The sequence below is a fragment of the Rousettus aegyptiacus genome, unplaced genomic scaffold (assembly GCF_014176215.1).
Source record: "Rousettus aegyptiacus isolate mRouAeg1 unplaced genomic scaffold, mRouAeg1.p scaffold_m13_p_6, whole genome shotgun sequence".
Taxonomy (NCBI): domain Eukaryota; kingdom Metazoa; phylum Chordata; class Mammalia; order Chiroptera; family Pteropodidae; genus Rousettus; species Rousettus aegyptiacus.
In genome coordinates this window covers 95,422,625-95,449,230 of record NW_023416309.1, presented here as the reverse complement: position 1 = coordinate 95,449,230, position 26,606 = coordinate 95,422,625, and the positions used below count along the sequence as shown (strand labels likewise).

At 47.8% G+C, this 26,606-nt stretch overlaps 1 protein-coding gene and 1 long non-coding RNA gene across 2 annotated transcripts; one reads left to right on the top strand and one right to left on the bottom strand.

The window, feature by feature from the left end:
• Positions 1–8,140: 8,140 nt before the first annotated feature.
• Positions 8,141–12,367, top strand: LOC107517577. The gene is made up of 3 exons (XR_001598551.2): positions 8,141–8,233; positions 8,710–10,788; positions 12,261–12,367. It is a non-coding gene; the product is annotated as an uncharacterized LOC107517577 (long non-coding RNA).
• A 3,892-nt stretch (positions 12,368–16,259) lies between these two features.
• PHB (prohibitin) lies at positions 16,260–26,365 on the bottom strand. The gene is made up of 7 exons (XM_016158543.2): positions 26,270–26,365; positions 24,998–25,112; positions 23,475–23,636; positions 21,354–21,496; positions 21,083–21,199; positions 18,761–18,856; positions 16,260–17,417 (listed from the first exon to the last, which is right to left on the bottom strand). Exons 2-7 carry the CDS (start codon positions 25,083–25,085, stop codon positions 17,205–17,207), a joined length of 819 nt encoding a protein of 272 aa, XP_016014029.1. The 5' UTR covers positions 25,086–25,112; positions 26,270–26,365; the 3' UTR covers positions 16,260–17,204.
• Positions 26,366–26,606: the final 241 nt, after the last annotated feature.

Here is a 26,606-nt window from a genome sequence, read left to right as displayed (position 1 = left end):
GTTCTTTACTCTTGTTCAGATGTAGAGTTATGCTACAAATGTTGGCATGCTGGGCTTGGGAGGGGACACTGTTGGGTAATAATAATAACAGCTAGAAATGTGTGGGACAGCCCTGGAAAATAACCTAAAAGTTCAAATAGTATCTGATAAGCAACAGGGTCACCAATAAGAGAAGGCAAAGAGGCAGAGTCTGTACAGGCTATATTTGATCCAGAAGATGGTGGAAAACATTACATCTTGGAGCAGTGTAATCATAGTGGTAAGCTCAAGAGGACTTTGGTAGCTGACGGCTGAATGTTTTACCTGGGTGGACATCAAAAAAGCAGCAAGAATTCTAGTTGATTGTTGCTTCTGGGTGAATTCAGAGAGCTGGCTATGGAAACAGAAGTAGGGGCCGGTACGGCCACGGCCAAACCTGACCAGGGAGGAAGAAGATGCCTCAAGTTTCTGGTGGTGTATTGTGTGGAGGGGGAGTGAAACCAAAAAGAGGAGAGCCTCCTGAGGACAGAGGCCACGTCTTAGGCATCTACACCCACAGCTCCAAGCAGAGTGCCCTGCATATAGTAGCTGCTTAATAAACACTTGGTAAATGAATTCTTGTCTGGTTGGCTGGCTCAGAGAGGCATTACAGATGTGAGAGATTAGAAAGGCCCCTGAAGCTTTGTTTACTGTTTTATCTGGTCCAACGTCCTCAGTCTACTCTTCTGCGTTTTCCCACCTCCACTTTCCATCAAAAAATGTTCCCAAAGATTGCTGCTCTCTAGGTGGACAGCAAATAGTGGGGAAGGTGATACTAGCAACTACAGTCTGGGTCTCAGACTGCAGTCTGTCAGCTCATTCCTTCCCTTCTCCTTGAGGTTCCCGCTATCCAACAGGGTCTCTATGTTTTGTAGGATTCCAGTGAGCCCCTAACCCAGTCATCGGGTTGTCAATAACCTTTCCTTCTGGTCTCTCTTTGATTTCATCCTAGCAGGCAGACATGTCACCACTGGAAGCCTGGTGTTAGCAATTGTGCATGCGCGTGCATACACACATACCTTTCTCTGTCTCTGAGCCATTGTCTGGCCCTCTGCCACTGGGCCTGGCCCATCTTTACAAGACCCAGGCTCTTCCTCTCTGGTGATGCTGAATGTGGCCTCTGATGCAAGAGAGCTAGGCACTTTGCATGTCTGGCCTCCCTTGGGGGACTGGGGGAAGATCCACCCAGGAGACAGGACCTTCCAGAGAGACACGAAACCAGGAGCCTGACCTCATGATGCCACAGCGTCTGGCAAGGAGGGTACCAGCTCTACTGACCTGGCCCCAGCCCAGTTTTCTCTTCTAGAATCCACACCTTCCCTGGCTCCCCTCCAAGCTGACAAGATCTGCCCCAATTGGGGAAGGATAAGCATAGTCTGGTGAATAGGGAATGGCAAGGGAGGGAGGGTGGTCTCTCCCACAGCACCTCGCTCAAATCATTCCCTGGCTCTGTGCCTCAGTTTCCTCTTTGAGAAGTTCTGCCCATAATTCTAGGATTAGGAAGCTACTCAGCACTCGAAAGTTCTCTATGCAAACTGGGAAAGAAACCCAGTCACGTTGTGTTCCCTTGCAGCCAGGAGCCACCTGCCCCACCCCACCCCAGGAGGCCTTGCTAGTTGGTGACGCTGGGCCAGCAAGACAGGGTCCTGCAGGATGAAAGCTCGGCAAAGCCAGAGAGGGAATAATAATGATAATCATCAGCTGCTGCGTCTTAACCATCCTGGAATGCAAGGCCCCACGCCCTGTGCACCTCACACCCCAAGACACTCCAAGGGCTCCTCTCCCTTCATTTTATTGCTGTGATCCCACACTCTGTCATTCCCAGCCCAACCCAGTTAGGTTCCCAAAGACTTCAGTTCAGTCACCGGCTCGTCCACCACCCAGGTTCTATGGGAAGATTCAGCTCAACAAGGCCCAAGCCAGCAGCAGACAGGACACCCAAGGACTTGGAGACTCAGGCTCCAGGCTTTCCCAGAGAAGCAGGCTGCCCGTCCCTGGCCCGGAGCGCTTTCCCACAGACCCAGCTCTATCTGATCAGTGTGAGGTCTGGGAGCTTTACCTGTGTCAATACAAATCTGAATTAAGGTCCTGGCTGGGCAACAGCCTAATTCATCAGAGGACACCGAGCAAGTTTTGTTTTGTTTTTAACTTCTTTGGATTTGCTGCCTTACCTGTTCCAAAACCTTCCAAGTCTCCCCATCAGTCACTAGAGATAAACTCCGGACCTCATAGTCCAGCATGTGGCTGTTTAAAGTGTTCCTAATCCACTTTATGACCAACCCCACTCCTCTTCACTTTCTACATGCCTGCCAAAAGTATCTTCTCTCTGGTGGTCATACAGATCCCATGCTTTTCCATTCTAGGGTTCAGTCCTTCTTTGGGAATGTCATTTCCTCCATCTCCCCCTGGCCAGACCCTCACAGCTTCTAAGGACCAGGCCAGATGTCATTGCTTCCATGATTATGCCTGACCCTCGCCCCCACCTTGGAACGTTGGCTTCTCTTTGTCTCCTCTCAGCCCCCTGTGCTCCGCCCCCCCGCCCCCACGCAGTGGTTATGTGCATATCTTAACTTTGCCCACTGGATCATCAGCAAGCTGAGGTGTCATTCACCTTTGCATCCCCACGGTGCCTAGTATGACACCTTGCATGCAGGGCATGTGCTCAGTGAATAAGTGTTGGAAATAAATTGCGGCTTATTAACTTCTTTACATAAATGTGCTTTGAAAAAGTAAAAATAATTAATTTAGGGTGAAAATGTTATGTGCGTATGTTCTCCCCACTTCCTCCGCAGTGGGTGAAGGGAGAGAAGTCTTTGGCGAAGGCTTTAGCTCCACGGTGTGGGCTCCGGGGCTGATACACGGAATGTTCACCTCAATCAGTCGCTGGTCCTGTTCAGTCTTGAGTTCTGTCTAGCAGGAGGTGGGGCTCTGTCCTCCTCAGAGAATGACAATTCCATTCTTTGGGGCCTTCAATTTGCCTAAGCCCCAGCAATCTCTATGCCCCACAGGACTCAGATATCAGAAGGCCCCTGGGTTCCCAGGATGTAAGAGCTGAATGGTTGGATGTGTTTAGAAACCTCTCACCTGGTTCCTTATGAGAACCCCTTGGAGCAGCGTTCACCACTGTTGCCTATTAGTGCTTTTAATAATAGTGACAATAACTTCGGCAACGCCTTGTGTTTACTTAATGCTTTTCTCCAGGGAGCTCAACTGGTCATTCCCTCACCCCAGAAAGAAGAGAAGAACCACGGTGATGATAGAGAAGTGAGCCATTGAGGCCATGCTCTAGAATACAAGCATCCTTTGTTCTAAAAGGTAAATGAAAAACATAGTATTTCAGATGTGTAGAACTGATAAAGTGGGAAACCAGTTCCTTCCCTGGGACCCGAAACCTATGACTGAAGAATTTTTGCCCAAATCAGATCCTGTGTGAGATGACAACTCCCATATTGAGAAACTACAACTCATCAGTAACAAACTGTGAGCATGAACCCTTTATATATATTCGATTATTTACAAATTGTGTACAGGGCCTATGTCATTAGTATCTTAAGCGCGATATATACTTGGGGTGAGGTTCATTTTCAACAACGGGAGAAGCGTAACTTCATATTTCAGATAGTCACTTTGATCATTACAAATTACAAAAAAAAGGTTTGTGGCTGTCGTCATGTCAGACCTGATCAGATTGTTGCTGTTTTCACCTTAGGATGGGGCTGGCAAAGGGCTCATTTGAGAAGTGCCAGCTTTGACATTTTCTTGTGTGCTCATTGCTTACCGAATTTGGGTGATCTATAGTCTGCAGGTTCTGTGCAGGAATGCTTTTGACTCATTTTGTCCATTTCGTCAAGGCGAATTGAGCTTAAGTTAGACAACACGATCCGTAACATTTAACCAGGCAATGTGTATTGTGGCACTTTGCAACTTTCTAGCCATGAACTAAAGAGCGAGGGAGCCCCCCCAACTCTCTGGTGCACTTCTGTGCTCCCCCCAGGACACGCCACAGGGCTCGCGGCTCAGTGTCCATCCATGTGTTAAAATAATTGTAAAGCTTCCTTGGCTCATCTGACAGGAGTCTTTGTAACCTTGCCTCATTTCTGTCACCGCACCTACTATTTCTATTATCTCCAGTCCCTCCTGGCCATCGCGGCTACCTCGAGCTCACTTCTAAAACCTTCTTTGTAAAGCTCACTTCTCCACCTTTCTTCCCTATGTCCATTAAGGACCCCACTAAATGCTCAGTTACTCAGACTAGAAACCACAGAATCAGTCTCCCCCGTTCCCTTCTTGTCGTCTTACCAAATTCGTCCGCTTTTTAAGGGTTCTCTCCTCCTCATCTCTGTCCCTGACCATTGCTAGGCCACCTAACCAGTTGGGATCCCTGCCACCATTCTCTTCCCTTCTTATTTCTCCTCCACATTTCTGCCAGAGAAATCTTTCAAATACACAAGTCTGATTTTGGTCTCTCTCTTTCTAGTCTCTCCACTTGCCTCACGCCTACAGGATAAAGTATGAACTCTTGCTGAGTGTTGCAAGGCCAGGCCCTGCTGACCTTTCCAAATTGGTCACTCTCAGCCAACCAGCCAGGAGCTCAAATACTATGTTTCCTCTTTTCAGTCTGCTGAATTATATTAATTAACCTCCAACACCAGCTCACTTGGTTCCTGCCAAACACTGAAGTCAGAGAAAGCCACTTACTCCATCTATCTGCTCTGTATCCTAGCACTTGGTACGGAACTCTCTTATATTGTGCTAAAATGCAATCGTTCAGTTCTTCGTACCCTTCCTAAGATATCAGTTCCTGTTCACTTGGGCCCGTATCTTATTTCTCTTTATACCCTCCTTTCTCTGCGTCCTCTTAGCCTGGCGTGGTGGCAGGTCCTCTCTGAAAGGCTGTTACGCTGACATGAGGTGTGAGGAACTTGTCCCCACCCATCACTTGTACTACCCCCTACTCCACCTCCAATAGCTAACACTTAAAAAGCAATTACTCGGTACCAGGTACTGGGTATATTAGCTCACTTAACCCTCACCACAATGCCATGAGTTCGGCACTACTGGCGTCTCCATTTTACAGAGGAGGAATCAGAAGCACAGAGAAGTTACGTGATAGTCCAAGGTCATGCAGCTAGTAAGTGACAGTCAGGAGTCAAACTCAGCATCCTGGATTCAGAGCCCTGACCATAACCTCTGTGGTGTGGGGTCAGTGCTATGCCCCCTCACTCAGGCTTCTCACCGTTCTCCCTCTCCTCCGCGAGAGTGGCTGCTGTTCCTAAGATGAGCTGAACAAACACCCTTCCACCCTGCCCAGGGCCAAGGGTCTGCTGGCTCATGTGGCTCTCTCCTCCTCAGAGAGAATGACAGGCATGGCGGGCTCCCTTCTGGTCACCCAAGACCCACCATTCTGGGGCAGGCCCTCTGCCTGCCCACTCCATTCCTGGGCCAGTGCTCATTGAGGGGATCTGAAATCTGGTCTCAGTGGGTCCAAGTCATTTCTCTGGGAGGGCCTGCCATGCCCTTGACCCCACCCCCTGCCCAGTAGCCCCTCAAGTGCCTAGAGGATATTCCTCACCTGTTCAACCTAATCAGCTTCCAGCCCTTAATAACATCTCATTCTCCTTCTCTGTTTTTTTGTGTGTATGTGTGTATGTGTTCGTGTGTGTGTGTGTGTGTGTGTGTCTAGTCTGCCTTGCCTCCCCACACTTCCTTCCTGTTCTTCTTTCTCTTTACAACAAGACTGAGTATTTTTAACCTGAGGTTTCCACTCACCTTTCACTGTCCCATTGAGACTAGGTGGGGCTGCTTGCGTGCTGGGAGGGCTGGAAGCCTGTGGCCAGTCTTGCAGGCTACAATTTGTGTCCCTCGCTGCTGGGCCCAGCCTTGCCCTCATCATGACCCATCTCTATTAAGCTCTCCCTTCTCTGCTTCTGGAGTGAACACCCTACTACAGCTGTGGGTTGAAGCTTTGGAAACTGCTCAGGGCACCTGGGAGCCAAACTCCCCACCGGGGGTGCTATGAAGACCGGATATGGAGTTAGGTGAAGATCCAGGAGCACTAGCAAGTCACACGTCCCTGGAACAGCCGCCAGGGTCATCTCTCAGCCCACCTGTGTGACCCACGTTATTGATGCCCTTTGGGGTGTTAGGGGACTTGCAGAGCTGCTGTTTTCTGGGCTGCACTGTCTTCTCTCAGCTTTGGAGTTGCAGCTCTGAGAGCTCTGCCCGCCTCCACCCTCGTCCCCCGCCCCCCGCACTCTAATTTTCTGAAGGTCTCTGAAGGTCTCTGCTACCAGGCAGCCCTGGCTGCTCATGTTCCGTCTCAGCCCCCAGCCTGGCCCAGCAGTGAGTCTCCACTCCCTTTACCTGCTGGTCTCCAACCACAAGGCTCACACTTGTCTGCACCCCAGATGCTTATGAGAGAATCTTTCGTTCGAAGCCCAAACAACTGCAAAAGAGAGATAACTGGGCTTTTGGAGTTTCAGAGTTATGATTGTTTTTAAGTTTGGTTTCTGTGCCCAGCTTTCTTAAAAAAGAGAACAGTGGCAACTAAACGAGTTGATATCAGAGTTTTCTTTTCTTTTCTTTTCTTTTCTTTTTTACAAGCAACTGACAGTGACTCACTGTAGACTGCTGGGCCCACGGCTAATGTTCTCTAAAGTAATTGATAGTCCCAACGATTGCTCTAGGCACTGCAGTATCCTACTGCGTGCTCTGAGTCACCGCAAAGGATTAAATATACTCAGCATTGTTCTTATACTGACTATGTTTTTTTAAAAAAATTCTAATTCTTTAAAAACGGACACCCTTTGTATAATGTATATAGTAACTAACTGATTACTGATTGCAAAGCAGGGAGCTAACTTCCCATGGGACCTAAGGGACCTTCGGGACTTGTCGACTAGACAGAATATTTGTAGCTCTCATCTTTGGCTTCTGTCGCAGTCATACCTCTGCTTCACACTTGGAACTGTGCCCACTACTCTCATCTGTTCAGCTGCCCCCTGGTCTCAAGTAGTGATGCCTTCTGGCCTGGTACCCCTTTTGGAGTTGGTCAGTCATTCAGTCTACAGACATGTGTAGTGTTTCTATGAGCAGAGAATGCCGTGCTGAGTGAGTACTGGGAAAAGCAGAAGAAAATATCAGTGCTGCCTCCAGGGAGAAAACAGTCTCTCACCACAAACACCTAGAGTCCTGCTTACTACAAATTTAAAACTCCATCTCAGAACCAGTGGGGTTAGGAGGTCCAAACAGGGTGATATTTATCAGAACAGACTTCCCCAAACAGAGAGATTTGAGCCTAACTTTGATTCTCAGGAAGGCTGTCCCAGCTGGGCAAATAGGTGCAGGGCTGGGGAGCCCGTCCTGGTAGTGGGACCCAGAATTCCCTCACCACCTCTGCCAGGAAGCTGCCTTGTGAATTCTGGGCTGTCCCTTCTCCTCTGGGCTAACTGGGCGATAAGGACGGGGGACCTGCCCCAGCAAGCAGGAAGTGGACTGGCTTCCTGTTTGTTTGTGAATCTCAGAGCAGCACCATGAGGCGGTGAACACCAGCTAAGCAGAGCAACCCTGGCCTGAGCCAAGAGCCCCAGGGAGCCCGTCCACCAACCCAGCAAATAGCTGCAAAATACAGGGACTCCATCCCAAGGCAGCCAGACTTGGATGACTAGCCTGGCAGCAGCCATGCCAGCTTGGCAGAGATAGGAGGTAGAGTCACAACTTCCCCAAAGAAGTCAAAGACACACATTCACAGTAGGAAGCCTCTGGGCAGCTCCGAGGGCTCAAGCATTGCCATCCCCCACCCCAAAATTTATTTCCTAAGCCCCTAGGCACAACCCTTTTGCCCTGTACAGAAATCTTGTGCAGAGATCACCAGGCCCTTTTAAAAATCGGCCAGCATGCATTGTGGTTTTGTTTGCAACAGCAAAATACATGAAAACCGCCAACAAGTTGTAAAGAAGCCTACTGGTGACACAAAACACGATAGATTCATACCAGGGACAAGGTTGTAGCTATTAAAAAAAACGGGGTGGGTTTGTGTGTGCTACTGTGGCGACATGTCCAAGATGTTTCAATAAGTGTTAACAGCAAAGTGCAGAGCAGTGTGATACCTTTTGTGTCAATAATCAAAACAGCAGAGGACATGCTCATAGAGGCCTATATGTGCTGCTGAATGCATGACTTTCTTCTGGAAGGAAATTTAAGAAATCTAACAGTGGTGAGTTGAGGGGAGAGAAACTGTGGGAGAAAAATAGTGGGAAGGGTCTCACCTTTCATTATTTATCTTTCTGTACTGTTTGAATTTTTTCGTGATGCTTATATATTTTATAGAGTATTCCTGTGGGCAACGGCATTATGGTCTATTCTGTTCTATTCTTTACATGTCTCTATTATTTAAAAGAAAAAAGTATAGATCACTAAGCATCATTTTTAAGGCTATTTAAAGAACCAGGCAGTGTACATTTGCAAGATGAAACGGGATAGAGCTAGGATCACAAATTCTCCAGGAAAATTGATGGCAAGAGGTGGGAAAAATGCTTTGCTTTAAGATCTGTACCCATCAGTAACAGACAGGATAGCCAGTTCTACACTCCACTTTAAGGAGCCTTATAGCAAACATTTGAGCTGTCTCCAGTTTCCTTCTAACCACTACTTCCCTTGTTCTTTCCTCATTTCATGGCCTTATCATTTAAGCTTTGACCTAAACCAAACAAGGAACAAAAACCTGAAGGAAGAAGAGAAGAAAAACGCAGAAGAAAAACGCTTCAGTACATATGACCTGATCCCCTGTCACATGGACTAAGTTGTATTAATCTCTTTATAAAGGACTGTGTCTGATTCATCTCCTAGTCTCCTGGATCATCTAGCTCAGGACCACACACAGTAGGTGCCCAATCATTGTCGGATGAATGAATGGGCCAACTTGTGTGTGCAACACTTGTTCTTTTCGGATCTGTTCATTCATGGAGAACATCCACAAGAAGGAAGGTCAAGCCTTCTTCAAGTGCTTCTCAGCCTCTTACATTTAATTCTGCTCCTCATGAGTGTTTAAGAAAATTAGAAGGAAACTTCTAGGCCCTCAGAAAGAGACTCTGGTGTCTCCTCTGTGTCTTATTAAATCATTAACAGCTGGGGGAGCGCCCCCAACTGACCTGGGGCTGCTAAAGGTAAATATCCAGTGTCCTGGCAGCCTCCTGGTTTAAGGAAGAGTTAACAGTGATCTGAGTGGCGATCTCCCACCTGGCAAAGAGAGGGGTAGCACCAGTTTGGCCGGTGGTTGGGACGGGACACTTGGAGTATTTACAGCCACAGATGCCCAGGGGTTCTATATCAGGAAGTCGCCGTCAGAGGGTCACCTCGACCTATTTACTTATCTCCAGAGCTGGCGCTGACGTCCTCCTAGTCCCTTCCCTGAGATCTTTTTTTGAACGCTTTGTACTTGCCGGCACGGCCTGGCACCTGCAGCAGCATGCAGGCTGCTGCCCTCTGGTGGAGAAGTGAGGCCACGGCCTTGTGGGGCTCGGTCTGAAACAGACTTGGGAGATGAAAGGAACCCTTGAGAACTGTGGATTTCAAAATTTGCAGTCATGGAACTCTTCCCTTAAACAACAGCCTAATAAACTCACCACTGCTTTGGCTTTATCGGGGAAAGGAGGGACTCTTCTCTGGACTTGTTCGCTGGACTCGTTCAGCACTCCTCCAAGCTCAGATGGCAGAGCTGATAGACTTATCCCCTCCTTGTAAGGATGGAGAAACGGAGACCTAGACATAAAAAGGGACTTATGCAAATAGTGACATAACAAAGACTACAGCACAAATCGCCTGTACAAAAACACACCTGAGAATTTTCCAGCCAATCTGTACCCTCAACCTCAAATAAGGACTGAATACAGCTTCCTGAATGACCAGTCAAGCTACTTATCCCAAGACATCTGGACTCCTGGGGAGGAAGAGCTCGGAACTCAACCCCTTCTGCATCTTCTCATTTGAATCATACCAGGTTCAGCGGCATGATAGTCCCTAAGCCCCTTGTCAATAGCTGGCATGGAATCGGGCACACAGATGCCCATTGCTATCTCAGGATTCCAAAGAAATTTCGTGGTCCCTGATACTGTGGAGAGGAAGGCAGTTCTCCCACCTCCACTGACTCAGAACACAACAGAGAGGGGAATGAGAATATTTGGAGCATCTCCTATGTGCTGAGCCCTGTGCTAAGCATTTCACATCTGTCATCTCATTTATTCCTCAAAAATACTGCAATGTGGATATTCATACCTTTAGTTTTTTGAGAATAAAAAAAAGTTTGAAGTAGTTAAGTAATTTGCCCTAGGTCTCCCAAGCTAATAAGTGGCAGAGGGCACAGTCAACCCCAAATCTTTCTAACTCTAGAACCCATGTTTTTCCACTAAACCGAGTTGCCTTCTAGAGTGAGAAATCTGGGAAGTCTAACCCAGCTCGGAGTTTCATAGCGCCAGCAAGGATTACTGGAGTTCATTGCTGTGAATGACCTTACAAAGGGGAAGACATTGTCTCTGCCTCCCACCTGTTAGAGTCCAGCTGGGGATGGAAGTGTGCACATAAAAGGAATGAAGACTATACAGGTGCCCACCCACTTGCGAGTGCAAAGGAAGGATTTATTTACAGAAGCAGGAGCCCCAGATATAGAGCATCCAGAAGCTGAGAGATGGGATGGAAACAGCACAAGACAGAGAATCTGAAGACCAGGCTTCCCCACCTGGCTTTGCCCACCGCATCCTGTGGGACGTTGGGCAAGTAAGTGTCCTTTCCCTCCTCACCCAAATGAAGGGGTTATTGCTGAGGATCTGGAAGCCTCCTGCTCAGTTCTGTCCTTTGTGATTTCAGTGGGGATGGAGTTAGACAGGAAAGGAGCGCTGAAGGAAGTGAGTGTTGGACAGGATCTTGGGGAAGGGAGGTTTGTGGACACAGGAGAGGGAAATGGCATTTCGCACTGAGAGGTTGGCACAGGTAAGTAAGGGAAAGAAGTGGTTGCTAGTCAGAGAGACGGCAAAGCTCATCTGTTCTCAAATGTTTGGTAGATTAGGTTTGGCGTGATCCACAATCAAAAGCATCAGTAGGTTCTTTTGGGGTCTCTGGTCATCTCTAAGATAGACATGGTTTTAACCAAGAAACTCCTGCCCAGAGGCCAAAGCTCCCAGAGGCCCCCATTTGTGGGAGTCATCACTGTACTCGGCTCCCTTCCTTGGCGGTGGCCTCCCCAGCTTTGGAAGGGCAGTCCTGCAGCAAACCCTTCCTGGAGGGCAGAGGAGTGGATGAGAAGTGGTTTTACCCCAGGCCTGGAAATCCTCAGACCTTAGGGCATCATAGGGTTTTTCCTTTGTAACACCCACCTATTTGCTCTCCCTATTCCTAGCTTCTGCCCAGTTCAGAAACATGTACAAGCCATAGAGAACAGCAGCTGTTGTAAATCTGTGTGCCGGGGCCCCAGTGTGTCCTTGCTTCCCAGATCGCCAAAGCCTTGGACACAATCAAGGACTCTGGTGACAACTACATTGTATCTGACTTAAAGTCCTCAGCCTCCCTTGCTGCTAGAGACTTCCAAATTCCCAGGTTCTTCCTCTTCTTCCTCAAGGTTATCTACTCCTCTGAATGAGGGGTCAACAAACTTTTCCTGTAAAGATACAGACAGTAAATACTTTAGACTTTGCAGAACACATGGTGTCTGTTGTAACTATTCAACTCCGCTGCTATAATACAAAGGGGCATAGCTATATTCCTGTAAAACTTTACTTATGGAAACTGAAGTTTGAATGTCATATAATTTTCATGTGCCATGAAATAGTATTCTTGTTTTGATTTTTTCCCCAACCATTTGAAAGTGTAAAAACCCTTCATTGTTATCTCCTGAGCTATACAAACACAAGTGGACTGTACTTGGCCTGCAGGCTATAGTTTGCTAATCCCTGACTTAAGTGTTTGCAGCTCATTCAGCCAAATTTAGATGGTCCAAGCCTTTCAGTGATCATGGCTTTTCCGGCTAATCCAGGTGGTTTGTCCTGTCCTCCAAGGATGACAACAGCTTTAAGCTCCTCCAGAGTAGCTGTGCCCTTTTAGCTTCACTCTCTCTTCTCAAGTAGCTTGATTGGGGGGGTGCTAGAAAGATAACCTCCTCTCTAACCATCCAACGCCCCATGCAAAGACATTCTCTTTCAACTATAAATGGGTTTCCCCAGGCCCAGTACATTTCCATTCTCCCTCTCTTCCAGCTGTGTGCATCTGAGCCTTGTCAAAGTATCCCAGCCGCTATCAGTGGGGAAAGGCCTCATCTCAACTTTTTTGTTCAGTTTTCAACCCCAGTGTTGCCAGAGTTCCAGAGCCAATATCCTTTCTATAAAGGAAGAACTTATTTGCAAAAAAAGATGGAAAGAGTTCAGCCAGAGGTAAATTCTTGGAGAAATGGGATTTTAAATTAGGCTTGGGACATGGAGAGAGATAGGAATTGAAAAAGGGAGGAGTGGTATGGAAAATGGTATGGAGGTTCCTCAAAAAACTAAGAATCGATCTACCATATGATCCAGGAATCCCTCTACCGGATATTTACCCCAAAGACTTGAAAACCCATATCTGAAAAAAATATTTGCACACTGATGTTCATAGCAGCATTATTCACAGTGGCCAGGACATGATTGGCTAAAGAAGCTGTGGTACATATATACAATGGAATATTACTCAGCCATTAGAAGAGTTAAAATAATGCCATTTGCAACAACATGGATGCACCTCGAGATAATCATGCTAAGTGAAATAAGTCAGACAGAAAAAGTTGAGAATCACTTATATGTGGGATATAAACCTAAAAGCAACAAATGAACAGGATAGAGATTCAGGGACATGGACGGTGGACTAGTGGTTGCCAGAAGGTAAGGGGTAGGGGAGGGGGGAGGTAGACGAGGTAAAGGGGGTCAAATATAGGGGAGTAGGGGAAGGGTGAGTAAAGGGGATCAAATATATGGTAGCCGAAGGAAACTGGACTCTGGGTGGTAATCGCACAATAGAATATACAGATGTCAAATCATAATGTACCCCTGAAAATTATATAATTGTATTAACCAGTGTTACCCCAAGAAACTTAAGAAAGAAAAAGGAGTGGCGCTGCAGACAGAGAGGAGGGTGGGCTGTGGGCGGGCGGCAGCAGGGGCCTGCGCAGCGACAGTGATGAGACTGGGGAATGGATCAGGGTGGGCGCGTGGCGGGTGGGCTGGCCTGCTAGACCCCGAGAAGCCCCGTTCAGAGTAGCTTGAGGTAACTTAACATAACGGTGTGGGAGAATTCAAAGACCTTAACTTTCGGCCCTCGTTTCTAACCTCAGTCGTGTACCCTGTTTCTTCCTCTATTCATTTGACAAACATGCAGTTCTTCCCATTGGGCATGTTTGGCTTGGCAACAGAGATTAGGAGTGGTTAAGGGGAAGAAGAAAAAAGAGAAATGAACATTGAATCTTGTAAGTGTCCTGACCTCCAGAAATGTAGAGTAGGAGAGAGAATGCAGACATGACTACAACCCAATGAAGAGAGTGCTAAATGCCTCACGGGAGTGTGGACAAGCAGTTCAGGCAAGGGATAGGTAATGGAGAAGGGGAGGAGGGGACATCGGCAGAAGTTTTGTGGAAGAGAAAGATTTTGAGCTAGAAATCAAAGGATAGGGGAGGTCTGGACCTGTGAACTGCGGGGAGAGGGCTGTCCAGGATATAGTGCCACTGTGAGCAAAGGGGTGAGGTAAGTAAGGGGAGGGATATGCAGACAAGAGCAAGAAACTGTTTGGTGGGGTTTTTTTCCCCCCACCGAAGTGGAGGTATTATTGTCACTACCTTGGCGGCAATTTTTTGGTGTATGGGTCTGTCGCATACAAAGTAGTTCTGGTAGTACCCCTGCCACCGCCCCTCCTTCTCACCTGCTGCTTCCCTTTCCAGTTGCATTTTCAAAGGACACTCCCTACCCCATGGGAACCCCTAGGTAGATTTGGGAAAGCGAGCAGTAAAGTGTAAAGTCAGACCAGAAAAGCAGAGTCCAGACCGTGGAGGGCCTCAAATGCTAGGACAAGACATTTGCACTTTATTAAGCAAGGAGTGGCCATCGAAAATTTTTCAGGAGGGAGGAGGTGAGATCTGCTTTAGAAAAATGAAGTTTGGAGCAGTGTGCAGGATGAATGGAGGTCTAGGAAAGGTGGAGGAAATCAGTTACCACCTCCTGCAACCTCTAACCCTGGTTATTTTCAATTAGGGAGGGCTGATTTACCCACAATTACTGGTGGATGGCAAAGGTCGAGGGAGGTCCTAACTGCACAGCCCCCCCCCCCCCCCACTGATTGCTGGAATGTCCTATTAGAATAGCATTTGCTAAATCAGGATTTGACTGATAGTTCATTGTCTCTTCCTGTCTTTCAAATCGCCCCACCTGGGGATGATCATGACATAACTCCTCCCCCATCGGTCCACATTGGCAGAATGTGTGTAAAACTAGGAAGGAAAAGGGCCACGCTTTGAGGGTTTTTCTCTCCCCTCCCTGCCCAGAGCCCACTGTCTTCTTAGTAAGCAACCCCTCAGAGCCTGAACAAGGGACCTATTCAGGTTGACCAAAGGAGAGAGGAAGACCCTCCCTGTTCTGCTCCTTCCCTGGCCAAGATAGGACGTGGCTTTTGATCCACAGCCCAGAGAATCCCGAGCTGATAAAGGCCCATTGTGGTAGCTTCTGCAGAAACCCAGAGGCCATCAGGGGACTCTGGGGCTGAGCAGCCAGTTAACAACCCTTGAACATTTGTGAAAAGAATTACTGCTTGGCGGAAGTCAAGGCAGAATGAGCACCCCCACCCCGCCCCCCGCCCAGCTCCCACTGGCACCATGCATGGCAGGGAGGCTAACGGCAAAACCAGCAGGACCGTGGTCTGTCTGCCCCGAAAGGGCTGACCTGAGGCAGAAGGAACCCAGAAGCTGCAGAGGGTTCCCCTGCAGAGACACCCGGAGCATGAAACCCAATCTCCTGCCAAATGCAAGAAATACAACTGCTGTTTTAAAATGGGCCTCGGGAAGAGAGGAGCCTCCTGCCCCTGACCCCAAGAAGGGTGTCCAAGGCTATAAACGCGGCAGGAAAGGAGGATGGCCACAGAGTAGAAGCTGGTCTGGAAGCTATTTAAAATTTATGCTCTTTCTGCTCCAATCTTTAACACGTTTTCTGAGTCCGGGCACCCCATCGTTTGCAAGCCTCACTATTTTTGCAGCAAAAAACAAAAGTAGGAAAAGACATCCTGAGATAAGTGATGCTAGGGAGCTGGCAGGGAGGCCAGTGGGAGCATCCGGCAGAATGAAACTTTTGTGAGGATCAACTGAGGGTCAGGAGCCCAATGCACACTTAACCACCGGGGGATGGGAAGGAACTAGACTCCTGCTGAGAGGCCCTGGGAAGGGAGCTGGGTGTGGAGATGGGGGAACTCAGTCCTCAGGCCCACCCTACATGTGTGCATCAATCCTCACCTTTCCCAGCTGACAGCTGGCCCTATCACTCAGGAGAGGAAATGCAGAATCCAGGTCAGAGGACGGTCGCCTTGGCAGGTGCTGGGCCCAGGGATTAAACTGAGAGCAGAGGTCAAAGCAGTCAACGTGAGCACTCACTGCACATCGTTTCCCGTTTTGTGCCTAAAGGAATTTGAGGTGGGTGATTGGCATGGCTCATCTCTCAATTGCAGCTCTGCTGTCGGTCCCCACCATCCTCAATGCATAACCTTGGCCCCCTCTTGAATGTCAAGTCATTTCCACATCAAAGCAAAGCAGAATAAGCAGTATAAATCCACAGCGGAGCCCTCAAAGCCATCTGACATGTATAAAAATCAAGCTAGAGCACACTGAGGGCTATCGCATTCATGTATTTGGTCAATCACTTCCCAAGTGCTGCTGGCAGTTGGTGGGCAGGCCTACAACTCGGTTAGTACTGGTACCAAAGCCATGGAGGGGAGTTAATGACCTTCCACTTACCCACAGCTCCTAAGAGCCCATCTCCTGACAAACATCACCTGATACCACTGAGATTCACTTCAGTTGGGGATGGAACTGGAACACAGAACAAAGGGTTTTCTCAAACTCATTTTCTGCTTTGCTGGAGATTCTACCCCAGCTGGCAATACAAACACATGCACACAAAAACAGCTAGAACGTTCTGTTCTCATCCCATGGCTCCCACCACAAACAAAAAAAAGATAATCCCTGAAGACTGAGCTAGAAGGTTGGGTGTCATTTATTGACAGCAATTTACACACATTGGTTTTCTTCCTGTGGTCTTTTCCTTCAAAGCACAGGCACAGAGCCCTCTAGAGGGGCAGTCTTGGAACAAGGGAGCCAGGAACGCAGGATGCACACACAAGTCTTTGGCAGGCACATTCAGCCCCGGCAGGATGCAATCTTTCAAGTTGGAATTCCGGCGGGTATTTGAGAGACACCAAGGTGGGGGCTGGAGAGGAAGTCTTCCAGAGGACTCACATCTCAGTCCAGGCCTGCTCTCTCACTATCCAAGTCCATCCCAGTCGTAGGACTCTTGGGGGGCAGCAAATCAGGCCCACCCACCTTGACAGGGGCGGATTCCTTAACCCATGCCCAGTTTGTACACACCTGCTTCCTCTGGCCCCAGTTAAAGAGAATCAGCCTTATGGTAAGAGACAGACTACTTCCTCTCTGACCCTCCCCAGCACCTCTCTTCAGCTGGGTCTGTGCCGGAACCGCTGGGAACAATGGAGGCCTGAGTTGATTCAACTGTGTGCCATCTTCTTCAAATCTTGAATAAATGATGGATTGGAGGGTACGAGTTTACTCAGGCTGACAACTGTGCTCCCCAGCCCATCACACACGTGTCCCTGTCTTTCTTCTGCCAATTGCCAGTGTCTAGGCTGGAGCTCCAGCAGGCCCTGAAGAGCCAAGCTGGTCTGCGAAGGCACTTGGCAATTTTTGGTAGGGAGGTGGATAAAAAAGTGGATGGAAATGAGAAGAATGAAACAGTTTCCTCTGATAGGGTAATAAGAGATCCGAAGTGATTTTACTTTTATTTCTTTCACTTTAAGCCAATCATGAAATTTCACAGTGATTCTGGGGTGGGGCAGAAGGAAGGCGGTGTTAAGAATCCTCGGGGCTGTGGCCCAGATGGCATGAGGAGGTGCAGGCAGGGCAGGCCTCACTGCGGCAGCTGAAGGAGCACCGACTGCCCGGCCGGCAGGTAGGTGATGTTCCGGGAGCGTGAGAGCTGGTATGCGATGTCTTCTGCGGCTTCCAGCTTGCGCAGCTCAATCAGGCCATCGCCCGCAGTAGCAAGCGAGTTGGCGATCAGCTCGGCGGCCTTGGAATCGCCCTCAGCAGAGATGATGGCCGCCTTCTTTTGCTGCTCGGCCTAAGAGAGCAGAGATGGAGAGAGACCAAGATCACACCTCAGGGCCTTGGAGGGCAGGCTACAGCCTTGAAGGCCCAGGTTAGGCACCTGCACTGGTTCCTGAAGGAACTCCTGGAATTTGCCTCCTCCTCTGGATGGGGTCAACACCGCCCACTTCTCATCACTGAAGGGGCACACTTCTGTCGCCTGCATCAACAGCTGTCTTATTTCAAAGTCTTCATTAATATTCACAGCAACCTAGTCTGGCCACCCTACTCTGAGCCAGGAGCAGCCCAGGCCAAAGAAAACAGAAGAGAAAGAAAGGTGGAATCATTCCCCAAGCTCATCTTTCCCTCTAGTCCCAAGTCAGTGACTTTCACCAAAACCAACGTAGCTAAGCAGGAAAAGCAGGCATGCGTGACACTCCCTAGAGGTACTTACCAGCTACAGTGGTTCCTGATTAGGAACTCAGGCACCCAGAACGAGATCTCCTAGGCTATCTCCTAGGCTTTCCCTACCCGTATCGACAGGACATCTATCTATAACACATGACCTTCAGAGGTATGTGGAGCACAGTACCACGCTTCTCTGAAATTAACACATAATTTTCAAACAGCTAAACTGCTAGGCTCTGTGACTATTCCCTCAATAAATGTTTACTGAGCATCTAGATCCCAAAGCACATTCTTAAACATGTCAGGCTCTGGAGATAGGTAGACACAAAGTAAAAAAAAAAAAAAAAGTCTCTGCTCAGAGTTTACATTCTCTAAAGTTAAATGCTGGCCATCCATATATCCCTCTTTTCCTTGATTTTAAGGACTCAGGGGTCATCGATTAGAATACCAACTCACGAGAATTAGTGGTGAGAAGGGGAGAGCAAGAAATAAATACACCTTTGCAGAGACCAGGAAGACCAGGCTGCTGTGCACATACATTGTGTCCCACCACTCTCTAACACATCTGGATGGATTTAAGAAAAAAAATCAACTGACAACAGAGCATCTGGCACCACGTTTGATCCTTTTGGCTGTCGGCTTTCACTGTGTAACTACAGTTAAAAATGACTTCTCAGTAAAACTGAAAATATTCTAGGAGAAACATTTTTATTTGTAGGAGTGTTTCTGATCTTAGGGAAGTGGGGAAAAAAATGACCCTTCAGTGACTTAGGAACGTTTACTTCACATATCCCTGCCTGGACCCCAAAGACTCTGGAACCAATTGCAGGAGTACAGTCCCTGCAATCTCCTTCCAATGATCCCGGAAGGAGAGATGACAGATGATGAATTTCCAGGCCACCCAGCAAATGAGGAGGCTGAGCACAAGAGAAAGGGGAGAGAGGCTCCTCCATCTGGTTGAACGCTCACCTTTTCCACCACAAATCTGGCCCTCTCCGCTTCCTGCTGGGCCACCTGTTTGGCTTCTACAGCTTCTGTGAACTCCTTCCCGAAAGTCAGATGTGTCTAAGGGGAGACAGTGAGCGTGATGAGGCAGTGTAATTGCTTAGACAGCGCGGCTGTGAGGCCCCCGTGGCCACTGGAAGGAAGGGGCCAGGAATGGCTCTAGCAGCTGGAGGCATCGTGAGGCCAGAATAGTGTTTCACCTCCATGTCCATGTCCAAACAGAGTTTATGCCCCAGAATCCTCAGCTGCCCAAACTGCTCCTGTAGATCACTCTATCACCCTCGGTGTGACGATCACAAGTAAAAGACAGCCCACAGGCACTGAAGGTATCTATTCAACTGACCCCCTCCCTAGGGGAGGAGACCTGTGGGTTCTAGGACCCCCACCACAGACTAGTGCTCTTCCAAGGTCCTGTGATGGTCTGTTTGAAGCCCCCAGGGAGGCCGGATGGAAAACTGAGCCCCTGAGAGTGAGGGAGGCAGCTGGTTCTCAGGAATTCAAGAGCCTGATGCTCTGTGCTTATGGATTAACCAGTCCACTTCTTTCTCACAGCACCTCCAACACAAAACAGGAAGAGAGAACGTGGAATGCAAATCATGGTATTCCCTATGAGTGAGCGCTTCTGGTAAAGGGTTTAAAAGAGAAGGCAGGTAAAGCTATTGCTTTGGGAAAGGGTTTAAAATTCTGATTATCCACTGACCTTCCCTAACAACATAAATAACAGGCTTGGCTGAACTATCTCTAATGATCATGAAAACAACGGGAAAAGATCTCCGAACTCCTAATGCCTAGTCTAGAATGATTTACTTATTTATCCAACTGTTTACTAAAAAGGAAGACATAAAAGGGAATAGCATTGGTTTTGTTTATTAAATTCTATTTGTTTCATTCCCTCCCCTACCCTCCCAACCTCTGCTTTTTTGTTGTTTAATATAAGTAGCTCTAAAGTTGATACTGAAGAGTATCATGGTCCCACTGCCTTCCAGAATTCTTAACACTTCTGACTCTTAAACTGCACACTTTTCTACTTTGCCTGTCCCACTTTTAGACTCTTGTTCAAAGTTTGGGGAAGAAAATAATCCTGAGAGATGAAAAATGAAATGTGTAATTAAGGAATAAAATTTCTTTCTAAAAGGGCCAGCTGAGGGCAGCAAATTCTCCACAAAATCTAATTTTCTTCTCACACCTCTTAGATATGGTTTCTTGTGGTCAGCCCACATTTCCCCAGAATGGACTATGTGGTTAAAGTCTAGCAAAACGCCAAGCTTCTCCTTAGGTTTTTAGCATTTTCTCACAGCCAAGGTGTTCAGGTTAAACAGTAAGTGGGAGAGCCTGAAGAGTTGCTGTCAGGAGCCAAATGGCTGCAGCCTGGCATCTTGCCAGTAGAGGGAGCCCACAAGCCCTTCAACTGCCAGCAAATGGTGCAAGGTGGCGCCGAGGCCTGCCGGCTAGCACTGGGTGTTGTGGTGTGACTGTTTAAACAGCTGCACAGATGCTGAGGGGGAAACGGTACCTTTCCCTAGCGATGCACAGGAGAAAGGAACAGGAAACACTCTACCTCACCACCCGAACAAATCACTCCAAGTATTGTTTCCCAGAAATCTAGAAACATGACCCTGCCCCTTGCCTCCTCAATCTGAAATGCTATCCCACCTGTATTGCTTTCCGCCTGAGTTATGGCATTCAATATCATAAATATACAGATACGCCGTCTCAGGAGGACAGCTTATGCCTCAGAGGTGTCCCTTGCCCCCCCCCCACCAGGCTTTGGGGAACAGAACCATTCACTTACACTCTATCACCTTTCATTGGGGTTCGCAGAGCTCACCTCACTGAGCTCACCTCACTGAGCTTTGGACTCTAAGTGTTAGGAAATTCCCAGGGGTCAGGCTGGGAGGTCTGTGTTAGGGAGAAAGACTATCTGAGTGGTTCTCTGGTCTCATCAGGCAGTTTCCTCCTGTGTCAAACAGGGTTAACAAGACATCACTTCCTGAGATCTTGGGAACACTCATAGTTTGGGGAAGGAGGAAAAAACTCATGGTTAGGTTACCCGAGTGCGTAGGGCCACAAGTCAAAAGAAAAATGTGTGTGACAGAGGTGAAATAAAAGAACGTTGTCTGAAAACAATCCCAAGGAGAGAGCCTCATACGGTCACAAAGTTTCCACGCTTTCGAATCTCATGTCTAGGAAAGTGGAAGGCAGAAACTAACAGTGTCTAGCTAGAAATGGAGCCAGACACCTCAACAAGCACTGAAGCCCCTCCCTGCAGGATCCCAAGGATCTTACCAAGGACACGTCATCCAAGATGAGCCCGAAGGTTGCAGCCCTCTCCGTAAGGTCGTCGCTCACCTGTCTGGAGACCAGCTCTCTCTGGGTGATGAGTTCTCCAGCATCAAAGCGAGCCTGGTTCCAAGGGAGGGCAGAGGAGCCAGTCAGGATAATGAGGAAGCATAAAGGAAACCAAGAACCTACCAGCTACAACCCAACCCACCCACTGCCGAGCTCTCCCTGCCGCCTAGTGTTCTCTTGGCTTGAGGCTGAGGCCCTGTCCACTTACCACCACGGACTTGAGGATCTCTGTAGTGATGGAGGGCAGCACTCGCTCGTCATAGTCCTCTCCAATGCTGGTGTAGATGCGGGGAAGCTGGCTAGCAACAGGCCGGAAAAGGATGCGCAGGGTGATGTTGACATTCTGTAAATCTTAGAGAAGAAGACAAACGCTGGAGTTAAAAATAAAAATCACAATGGCCTTCTTCTATATGACCTCTCCTACCCCGAATTTGCTATAAATTATAAGTTGCTGATTATAGGACCCTAGAGGGCAAGGAGCACAAGTGCATGGTTTCCTTGGTAGGGAACCAGAAGATCAGTTAGGAACTTAAAGGTTTCCGGTGATGATGGCTTTTCGATATGTCCTGAATGCCCTCTGATACAAGCAATTAATGATTATAAGGTCTAGTAGGTACTGTGGGATATTTGGAACACTGAATATTTTAAGAAGACAGCTAGGTCAATGCCAAGAATTCTAGGGTGAGGCCTTTCCAAGGCCTGGTGAATATGGTCCAAGTCAGGAGCATGCTTTAGAGAGCTTTCCCTGGGTTCAGCAGAAATAGTCCACCTTGGACTGGACCAGCAGTCAAAAGGCTTGGGCTGCAGTCCCACTCTGCTGTTTACTAATTATGTGACCTCCCTCACTAAGCCTTAGTGAATCTCAGCTTAGTTCCTTGTCTGTAAGAATGGGGATGATTTCATCTGCCTTCCAGGCACATTGGGGGAAACTGATGGACAAAAGAAATCTAAAAGCACTCGGTCAAAGCGCAACAGATATAAGGGGCTATCAGAATCATCTAGAGCCCACTTTTCATTACTTGACCGGTTAAAGGACCCAGGGAAGGAAATACAACTTCTCCTGACAATTCAGGCCTGCTCAGAGCTAGAGTAACTTCACAGCTTGCCTGTAGTCATCAAAAAATGGACTGACCACCGAGACGGAGTCTTGAACCAGGCACCAAGAAACCTGGGAAATGTATATACACAAGTCCCTGATCTCTGGAAGTCTCTATCGACTGTTTTGAAGATAACAACATAATGTATCCTTATATCAACTGCAAAACAGTAGAGAAAAAAATTCCCAAAGAAGTGAGGAGTTTAGATTTTATGTTTCTCGAAGAATATCCCACCTTTGATTTCCTCTTTTGTAGTAGGCAAGCCAGATCCTTTACCAGAGGCTCCTTACTCTTGCTGGCCAGAAGATACAGGGCAGATTAAGCAATATCAATTTACCCTTCTCCCACCTCTGCCTGACACACTACTCACTCTACAGTTCCAGCTTACATGTAAGTTCCTTGCAGGTGCCTGCCCAGCCGCCCAAGGAGCTAGCTGCTCTCCTCTCTGCTCCCCGGACACTCTGTAAGAGCTTGGCTCTAGGACTCAACACACTCCACCGGACCTGTTTGTTCACATGTCTCTCTCTCTCTAGCTAGACTGAGCTCCTAAAGGACCCTGCTTTAGTTATCTTTGAAATATCCCACCCTCCAACCCAGCACAGTCACAGTGCTGAGGAACAGCACTGAAGGCATCGAATGTTATCGAGATGATAAACCAACATCCATGTGACTCTCTCCTCTTGTTGTGGAAATGTCACTTCTGAGCTGGCACCTGCTATTCCATTTACTGCCTGTGCACCTCTATGTGTAGGATGGTGGGGAGAACGGTGATAGCAATTCATTTTAGGCTCCAAATGAACAATCCAGTGGGGTGTCGGACACCAGGGGACTGCTCTCAGGGATGTGGGCCTCAGCCTGTGAGGTAACGATGGGAGGTCAGCGCTGCTGGAAACGGAGGTCTTAGAAAGGAAGGTAAAGGGTAAGTCAGCTGTGAGGGCAAAGAGAATAGATAGAGATTGCTTTATATAGTCACTCTGGGGAACAAGAATCAATGGGGAGAGTCAACTGAGAGAGTAAAGGCACTTAGATTTCTTTAATTGGATCACTAGGTAACTCCTGAAATACATCTGTGCATTTCTCTAAATTTGTACAGTTGTATGTGTACCTGAAGTGTGTATTTTTTTCTCTGGATCCACGTAAAACTCTCCAGAGAAAATATACTAGGAATTCTTATGTGAAGATCCCACAGCACCCCTCCCACCCTCTCTACCTAACCTACAGGCAAGACTCACCTTTGCTACCAGTGATTACTGGTACATTACGTGGTCGAGAGCGGCAGTCAAAGATAATTGGCTTCTGTACCCAAGGGATAAGAAAATGAGTCCCTTCCCCTACCACGATGTCTTGCACCCCACGGAACCGGTCAAAGATGACAGCTCTGTGCCCAGCGTCCACTAGGAATGAAGGATAATGACAGGTCAGAAAAATCCCCTCACCCTTTACCCAAAAGAATCATGCCTTTTGAAAGATTTCTGGTGCTTTCTGTCCATTTATTAAGTCTCCTCTCTCCTGCTCTGTCTTCCTGCATTTCTGGTCTCTAGAGGCTTCTAAATAGCTACAAAACTAAGCAACCACTTCCCGTCCCCATGTGTCTTCCCAAGGACTTTGGTAATAAGATCTATTCCTCAGCATCCTTTCTCCTTGAAAGAATTGACTGCTGGTTTTCTGATTAACCACCCCATCCCCAAGCTCCCACCAACACAGTTCCAGAAATCATCTCTCAAAACTTCTAAAACTCCCCAAGGTCTTCATTGTTAACACAGTCTAACCTAGTTCCAATTTAACCCAGTGTTCCCAGAAGTAGCACCCCCACTATGGGAATCCTAAAACTTGGAAGGCCACACTCTTTCTTTCTAATAGCTTGTTTCTCTAAGGTTTCAAAGGGTTACGGAATTGTCCTGTTGATTCAGAAAGAAATTGATGATGGTGATTCTGTCTAGTTGTGCGGGGGTAACCAAAAGGATCAGAGTATAAAGCTGTGCCGCATAAGCCAAGCAGGCTTTTCCGGTCATCTGTTTTTTGTGTCTGCCTTTCTGGACATTAGAGTTGGTTCAAATATCTTTGCTCTGAAATGAATCCTCCTCTTGTTGAATATCACACACGAGGTGAGTCGATCCACTGCTGCTTTCCAACAATGAAAATTAGAGATTATCACAGTTGGAGGGGGGCTTAGAGATAGTTCAATCCCATTGCTTGAACAGTGAGGAAACTGTGACTTGCTTAAAATCAGACAGCAGAATAGAAGAAAAGCCAGCTTAAAACCCTGCCATAGTGCTAAAAGCTATGCAATGCATCTCAAAGATATTTTCTCTGCAACAAACCAACTGCAGCAGAGCAAAAGCTCCTGCTCAGGACAAGGTCACCACAGTTCTAAAGCCCTTACAGAGTTATTCCACACAGAGGCAGAAGAGAACAAATGAGATGTCCACTTCAGCTAGCCAGTGAAGCCCTGACACTCTGCTGCAGCATCTGGGTGATGCAGCGTCTGGAGGGTGCAGCACCACTTAAAAGTAACAAGAGGGGCTGGCAACATCCAACCAGGCTGGTAGGCTCTTTGTGAATAAAGGCTCTGAGAGAACCTATGGCTAAAAGAACAGGGGCAACCATATATTGTGGAATGGCAGTACGTGAGCCCTCTTGGTCACAAACACATTCACAGACTGCATCACTACCATCAGGAGTGTCCTATGGGCTGTGTAGACCAACAGAAATCCTCCGGCACAGGGAAATGACCCACCACCCTTCAGTGCCTCACCATTATACAAGGCAGAGTTCACCACGCCTCCGGCAACAGCTAAGGCCAGACCGAACTTGCCAATGGACTCAAACACTTTAGCAGCCATGTCTCCTTCTGCTGGACCCACTCACACCTAAGAGGGTAAAAACAAAACAAAACAATTTGATCCCCAAATCCTCAAAGAAAGCCCTCTCTGTTGCACAATATTCACTTCTCAAGCTAGCTATTTATTTCCCCATTTCTGAGAACTCTAAATCATTCACTAAAAGACACCTAATAAGTAACACTCTACAGCCTGGAAAACTATAGTATCAATTCGTTTGTTTGTTTGTTTTTTCTTTTTCTACTAAAGAAAAGGGGTCTGGAGCACTTCTTCAATAATGGGAATGACGTGTGGGCTTAATACCCATAGGGAACTTAGTACCACACTAAACCACCCTCCTACTTTCTGGACAAGCAGGCCCCAACGACAAAGGTTGTGTGGCTGGTTCTGCGCAATTCTGGTTTGGAATAACCCAAAGAATGTGCTACATGGTGATTCCCACAGCAAAATAATAATAATAGATAACCTTCATATCAGATAGTCTTCTAATGGCAATTTAATCCTCACACCAACCTCTATGAAGTAGATTATTACGGATGAGGAAACTGAGGCACACATGAGCTGTCCAAGCAAGATCATAGTTATTAAGTGCTAGAACCAGGATTACAACTTGGAGGTCTAATTCTAAAAGGCACAGCTTAATTCCTCATCATACTGCTTCTCAACGTCAGCTATTAAGAATGACCTGTTATTATGGAAGCAAGAGTTGATGATATTCTGGGACCAAAATAACAAAGAACAATTGGGAGTGTAGGGCTGAGGTGGGATGGGCGGGAGCACAGCTGATCCAACTAGAATCCACTCCAGCACTTTTTAATACCCCGCCCCATGGTCTCCGTGGACTTCAATCTCAAATCCTCCCTCCCTCCTTCCCAGACTTCAACTCTTGAGACTACCTTGCCCTCTCTTTGTGCATTTAAACATTCCTATCCCAGGGGCAGGACGCCCAGCCTTTACCACTCAGTCTTTCCATTTCTAATAGCTTCTGAATTATTTCTCACCCTGCCCCCATACACACCTCCCTTACTCTACGCAACTCCTGGTTCGTCTTGGGCTCACTCCCTTACCCCATTCCCACGAGGCGGACCCACGAATGGACGACGCTAGCCCCAATTGAGAATGGGAATGCAGAAAGGGACTGCAGAGTTGCCCAGACGCGAACCGCAGCCATTCCCCTTCCTTCTCACCTGCCTCCACTCTGACCTCCACATGAATTCTCCAGCCACACATACTGCGCAGGCGCCCAGCAGCTCCTCCTCTTCCCCGCCTTCCTTCCAATATCCACACCTCCTATTGGTAGAGACGAGCGCTGTGCATTCTGGGAATTGTGGCTTGACGCTTTGCTCTGGTTCCTTGGCTCTTCGCAGGTGAACTACAATTCCCGAAGAGCCATGCAGCTGTTGGCCCAAGCTGAAAAACCTTTTCTCTTTGGTGGTAAACGCCAAGAGGTTGCCGCAACGCCTTTTGGGGGCTGTAGTGCCTTGGGGATAAATGCACGTGCCTGTCCTGAACCGATTCTAGAGC